Source organism: Quercus lobata, chromosome 3 (assembly GCF_001633185.2).
Source record: "Quercus lobata isolate SW786 chromosome 3, ValleyOak3.0 Primary Assembly, whole genome shotgun sequence".
Taxonomy (NCBI): domain Eukaryota; kingdom Viridiplantae; phylum Streptophyta; class Magnoliopsida; order Fagales; family Fagaceae; genus Quercus; species Quercus lobata.
The window spans coordinates 24524713-24531618 of record NC_044906.1 but is presented as its reverse complement, the minus strand read 5'-3'; the positions used below and the strand labels follow the sequence as shown (position 1 = coordinate 24531618).

The following is a 6906-nucleotide window of genomic DNA, read 5'->3' as shown; positions in this document are numbered from 1 at the left end:
TAGTCAGGTATTTCAAGTACAACTTGTTCAATTTTTAATCAAGCCAAATTCACCAACAAAATTTTATCCGGAAAGGGAAGAAAAGATTTAAGTTTATAACAAAAGTCTCCCATGAAGCACCTCAGTTTCTTAAGGAAATATTTTTTTTTTGATAAGCAAAAACACAGCTAGAATCAAAGACCATAGAGAATACTTTTAGAATTTGATAAGACAGAGTTATGTCAAACTCAACAACTATCATAAAGTCTAAAATGTCACCTTACATCTCACAGCTTGTACATTTCAGCAGCATGGCAACGCCTAGTTGACCTTAATCACTGTGCTACAAAAGATAGATACATAAAACATCTAACCATCAGGTTTGGACCACCAATGGTTTTTGGACTGAAAACAAAATTTAATAACAAACATGGGAGTGAATATATTCTGAGATTAATGGGTTGCCAGAAGAACAGGAACTAAGGGGAAGGAAGAGATGATAAAGAAGCAATGGTTGTTGAACTGCTGGGAAAATTAAGCAACTGTATAAGAAGTGGGTGGGCAGAGGAAGCTGGATTTGCAAAAATGAGATTTACCACTGTGTGCTTTGGGATTAAGATCTGAGAGAATGAGAGAGACTGAGGTTGAGAAGTGAGAAAAGAAGACACTTCGAAATAGTTTTATACATTAAGATGGATAGTTTTAACCATCAAGAAAAAAGAAATTGTTCTGGATTATAGTGTTTTTTTTTTTTTTTTTTTTTTTGGAAAAAATCACGTCAGTTTACTAATTCTAAGCCAAACCATTGAGAAAATTTAGATATCTAACAGCTAACTTTCGAATGAAAACAGCCATATTCATATTTAATATATCTCATACATGTTTGAGTTAAGTCAGGTTTTTCAAGTCTAGCTTGTTCAATTCTAATAATCAAGCCAAATTCATCAATAACGAAGAGAACACCGAGTTTTACATTGAACCAAAAGGGTTGAACAGAATTAAACCACCAAGTCAATAACAAGCAAGCAAATTCCTACTTCACGCCCATAACATAACACTACCAACAGCATCATACAAAAAAAAAAACAGCAGCTAAACCAAACATAAGTAACAACACCATATCAATACAAGAGTTGGTTTAAGTATGATACATACTCTTCTTTATTATAGAGACCCAGAACTGGATTCCTCCTCAGTAGCACAAACTCAACCCTATATACATCTTAGAAACACATACATAGCAACCATATCGATTCATTTTCTCGCAGACCCATTTCCCAATTCCTTCTTAATAGCACTAAGTAGCAGCACAATATTTCAACCCCATAAATATCTTCTACACACATACTGATTCATATTCACACAGCCCCATTTCCCAATTCTTTCTCAACAGCAGCCTTAGCAGTCTCAAGGTCCTCATCAAAGAACATATCCCATTTCCCATCCCACCTGATGAAAAACTCAGTATCCTCATAATACTTCACTCTATGCACATCCCCAGCTGGAGTAAACAAAAAATCCCCAACACCCAAATCATACCTCTCCTTTTTGCTCAAGTTCCACACACTCTTCTTCCCCTCCATCACCACCAAATCATGCCCAAAAGTATGATGATGAGCCGGCTCCACACTCCCAGCTTTAAACCTCACAATAGCCGATGTGGGAGTCTCTCTCAAAATCTTCATAGACCCACCTGGGATTATATCGATCGGATTCAATTCCCTATTCTTCACCAAACAACAAATAGCACATTTTGCAGATTCATCAGACTGAGAAGAACCAGATCCAATGGTGGGCATTTCTTTGATAGAGCTGTCAAGAAAAGACTCTATATCTTGAGGCCAAGGTTGAGAGTTAGAAGCCGGACAAGGGGACTTGAAAGGAGTGTTGAGCCAAGTGTTGAGGATATCAATGGCGGTGGAGGGTGAAGTGGACATGCCTGAGACTGCGAGGACATTGGAGTTGTTGATGGAGCGAGCGTTGAGAGCATCTTCAGGAGTGAGACAAGTGGCTGCATAAACGCCTGGGAATTTGTTGGCGAAGATAGCAACACCAACGCCTGTGCCACAAGCGACGAGGCCACGGGTTTCTGTGGCGGCGGGGGTGGTGGAAGAGGAGACTTGGCGGCCAACTTCGGCGGCGATGGTGTAGTAGGAGGAGGTGCCGAGGTCTTCTACTTCGATGTTGAGGGAACGGAGGTGGGAGACCAAGGTGTCTTTGAGGGTGCAGCCGAAGGAGTCGGCTCCGGCTATGATTTTGAGAGGACGAGTGCTGGTGGTGGTGGTAGACTCGGCCATGGTGTTGAGGTGAGAGAAGTACAGACAGAGAGTAGAGAGAGACTTTTTGGAAGAGTGATATACTGAGAGTCAAGAGTGTTTGAGGGAGAGAGAAGTGAATCTGGACTTGAAGTTGGTAAGGGAATGGGAAAAAAAAAAATAGTCTCCAAGACTTCGGAAGCATCAAGCAACCTTTGCTTTACAACTCAAAAATATTTTTATCGGATAAATTATAACTAAAGATGTAATTGTGAATGTTTATCAAAACTGTCGAATTTGGTAAAAATAAGGTGGAAAACTTATGTTTTTTATTTTATCTAATAAAAAATTATTATATTAATATTTTACTTAAAATTTAATATATCTTATCACATTTAATAATATCTCAATAAATTCTCAATTTGGTTGAATTTATATATGGGTATTAGATGTGATAAGATAATAACATGTTGAGATTGAAGGGGTAAAATATAGGTTTTACACCACATCTTTACAAAATTTAATCTCTTATAAAAAAAATATAAATATTTTTAGGTGCTTGATGTGATATTTATGTTTTTTTCAAACACAAATATTACTACATATTTTAGTGTTTCTAAGGCTCCTGAGGAAAAGTTTTAATGGTTTATGTTTTTTTTATCTATGTTATGTTTTGATTTTTAATAAAATAATGTTTTTCTAATATTTAAGGGTGAGGTGGGTAATGAAGGGCAAATAGATTGTAGTTTAAGTAGGCAAAGTGTAAAGTTTTAAACCATAAATAGGTAAAGTGAAATGAGCCAAACTACATATGAGTTTATTGTAATTTCCCAATATATATATATATATATATATATATAGACACACACATAATTCAACTTATATTCTATCTTTTTTTATCATATTTCATCAACAAATAAAATATAACTTTTTAAATGGAAAGTTGCATCACATAACATTTTGTCTTTATTAAGCAATGAATCGATGCTTATACTCCAAAGTCATAAATTTGTACATGATCGAGTTGATTTATTCTTATGGCTTCAAATCAAATTTCTCTTCATAACTTGCCAGAATTTTTGTACTATAACCAGTGACAAAACTATTCTTTGACTTTTTGGGGTATATATATATATAGATTACTTAGCATTTTTTATGCAAATGACGCCATTTTTTTTTTTTTTTTTGAGTAAATGACTTGGGTTGTTAAGTTGTTTGATCTATTTATTATAGAATGAAGTTGTTTGACTTTGATTATTTTTTGTTTGGGACATAAAGTTAGAAGTATGGTTCTTTTTATTTCCTTGGCAATGTTAATTGGTTTTTTAGTGCCATAATATTTGACATATAATTAGCTGATAAATATGACGTATATTTGATTGGTAAATTATAGGAAACCTAGCTACAATATTAGATTTATTTCTAAAGAAAAAGGCAAATAATTCAAATACAATTATTATGTGTCTTTTATTTAGGTTTTGTTTGGAGGTTCATAAGGGAATAAAATATAATGATCATAAGGAAATAGAAAGGAATGAAATGGAATGGAATGTATTTAAGCAAAGGAAATGAATGAAAAAGAATGGAATAGAATAGAATTAAGTAATTTAGATTGAATGTTTTAAAATAAAGAAATGGAAAAAGAATGAAAATGTATGGAATCTAAGTAATCTTGTCTGAGAGTAATATAGAGGAAATGGAATGGAATCATTTTATGATTGTAAGGACACGATTTGGTGACGAACCTAATAGCATTGGGTTCACACGTAAAAGGCCCAGACAATACAATTTTTAGAGCGTGGGTGTAAAGAACTAGGTTAACTATAGTACTTCACTCCAAGATTTCCCTTAAACCTGTTTCAGGTACAAGGTCGGTCTCACAAATATTTTTCTTCTGTGAATCCTACCACTTTTCTTTCTTACTTTCTTCTCTCCTCTTTTTCTCTGTTTCTTCGTCCTTCTCTTTTTCTCCTTTCTTTCCCGATCCGATCCCCTGTTTCAGGTTCTTCTTTTAGTTTATATACTTCCCTTTGCGCTTCATCCTTGCCGCACACGTGTAGGTTGGGTTCGGAGGATTTCTTTCTGTCCCATCTGGCACCTCCTGGAACTTCCTATGGGCAGCTGTAAGGCTGCCTTCCCACTGTTCAGGTATCACCTCCACATTAATGCGGCCAGAGAGTTGGTTGAGAGGTCATTAATGCGGAGGTATCTGTAGCTTCAGATATTTGTTTGCCTTATCTCTTTCACTTTTAGTCGGCTACTCTACCCTTTGAGATGACCGAATTCGGAGCTCTGATCGTAATGAGCCCACGTCTTGATCGTCCTCGGAAACGATCGTCCTCGGACGAGTTATGCCGAGGACCAGGGTATCCTCGGACGGATATACGATCTCTGATGGGCCGCTGGCCCAACAGTCCTGACCCCATTCTAAACCCTAGGGGCCCATCAATCGAACGGTCCCCACAATAGCCCCTCAAAATCCTACTTTTCGACTCTTCAGGAGAAAAGGTGGATTTTGACGTCATAAGCCTGCATCTGTGCGCGTTTCGGGGTATGCCCCTGACGCTTCAGCACCCCGGTTTTGGTAGCATTAAATTCTGACAACTCCCTTGTCTCCCACGTTCAACGGCGAGATCTAAATCTAACGGTAGGGGGTTTCTCTTATTTTGTGAGCGGGAATTTCATCGCTCACAACCTTCGCATGACTATAAAGGTGCTCCCAAATTGAACCTGTACCTTATCCCTGATGATTATGCAGTTCCAGAGCTCATAAAACTGAATCTGCCTTTTTCCAGCCTTCTCTATTCTCCTGGTGACCACAAATAATCGCACGTTGTCCGAGATCCTTCCTTTGAACCTGTAAGTCCTCTTAAAGCTTTTGCTATTGTTATTCAATCACCAAAAAGTTTCTTTTCTACTAAGCCTCTCTAGAAAAATGGAGAAACAGCGGAATCCCTTTCGGCGTCTCGTTGACTCCGAGGAGGGTATTAGAAACTTTCGCTCTAAGTACAATATCCCACCAACGGTAGGGATGAGGTATGCAGCCCAAGGGGAGTGGGTTGACGCCAGGCAAACTAGGGAAGTGGTTATCCCCATGATCGCCTTTATCGAAGGTGGGATGACCATCCCCATGGGCAGTATCACTAGGGGTTATCTTAGTTTCTTTAGGTTATCCCCCACCCAATGCGCTCCCAATATGTTTAGGATTCTGGGTAGTATAGACGCTTTGAATCAGATAATGGATTTAAACCTATCCCATCACGATGTGAATTGGGTGTATAGCCTTCACCGCTTAGCTGACCAGGATTATTATCTCAAGTCGAGATATCCTGCGGTAAGGCTAATTCAATACCTCCCTACTTCAAATAAGCATTTAAAAGAGGATTTCCTTATTTTTTCTGGGGAATGGCACGATGGTCTACCTTGCCCGACAGTAGAAGGAACACCAGGTGGGTGCAAAATTGCAAACCTACGCCATTTAACTCATGAACACATTTTACTAACTTTTATTATTTTCGGGTCTCACAATTTTAACTTTGAAATTAACGGTTTTGCAGACAAACGCTACACGAAGCCCAATCTCAGATTGGTCAATAAAGCGAGCCTAGACAGATTATTGGGAGCCGAAATATACGTGAACGAGGCTGATGGTCAATTACGGGCAGCACATTTAATCCTTGGCTACACCCCCCTTTCTTTCGGCTTTCAGGCGCCGAAGTACGTGATTAGGGCACGCGATCCTCGGTTTCGCCGTATCAGTGTTGCTTACGAAGGGTTCGTCGTTCCAGAGGGTATTCCACTTCCCAAACACACACCTCTCACAAAGCCTCTTTTGGTGGCCAGCATCTCGGCTGGGCCCTCTTTACCCTTATCTTCCCTTAAAAAGAAGGGAACCAATAGAAAAGGGAAAAAGGGAAAAAATAAGGAAACCGTTGTGACAGTGTCTGATCCACAGACGACTTAGAGGTTCTCGATCAGCCCACAAGTCCCGAGGAAAGTTCTGATGAGATGGGGGCACACAGAAAACCCCAGAAAAGTTTGATGGAGCTAATGGAAGGTCAACAGGGAAAGGCTGCACCTGCCCAGACAATACCATCCCCGGTTTCATCTCTTCCAGCCAGGTCTCATCCTACAGTTCCTCGACACCCTCCCCAATCACCTCCGCAACCAGTGCCAATTAATGCTGCCGAGCAAGAAAAGCACAAAGAACGGAAGAGTAGGGAGGCGGTAGATGCAAGTAGATCTCGCCCCGCTCAAGAGGAGGATGTCCAACGAGCTGTAAAGCAGCAGAAAACTAGGCACCCCGCTACACAGGGTCAAGAGAAACCTGATTCCCCACATCCCGACTCACAGGCGTGGCTACCAGCTCCTATGCTCGGTGGGGAGCCCCTGCGAAACGATGCCACTATAAGGGACTTCAATGGCGGCATTGGGTGTCACGTAGCCTCGGCCATAGAGGAGGCCTTATTGCTCCCAAAGGATATGGCTGAGATAAAGAACGTGAGGAAGAACCAACTCATCCTTGACAATAAACGATACTTGGGCATGGTGAGAAACTATTTTTTTTTACACTGTTTCATTGTGCGACTGTGGCTTACTAATGCGCGTTTCCCATTAACTAGAACACTAATTCCCACCTCGTTTCTTATAGATCATCCAAAATACTTTCAAG

General features: G+C 39.6%; 1 protein-coding gene across 1 annotated transcript; it reads right to left on the bottom strand.

Annotated features, from left to right (window-relative positions):
- Positions 1–303: 303 nt before the first annotated feature.
- LOC115980021 (DNA damage-repair/toleration protein DRT102) lies at positions 304–2406 on the bottom strand. Its single transcript, XM_031102208.1, has 2 exons — positions 1135–2406; positions 304–322 (listed from the first exon to the last, which is right to left on the bottom strand). Exon 1 carries the CDS (start codon positions 2274–2276, stop codon positions 1338–1340), a length of 939 nt encoding a protein of 312 aa, XP_030958068.1. The 5' UTR covers positions 2277–2406; the 3' UTR covers positions 304–322; positions 1135–1337.
- Positions 2407–6906: the final 4500 nt, after the last annotated feature.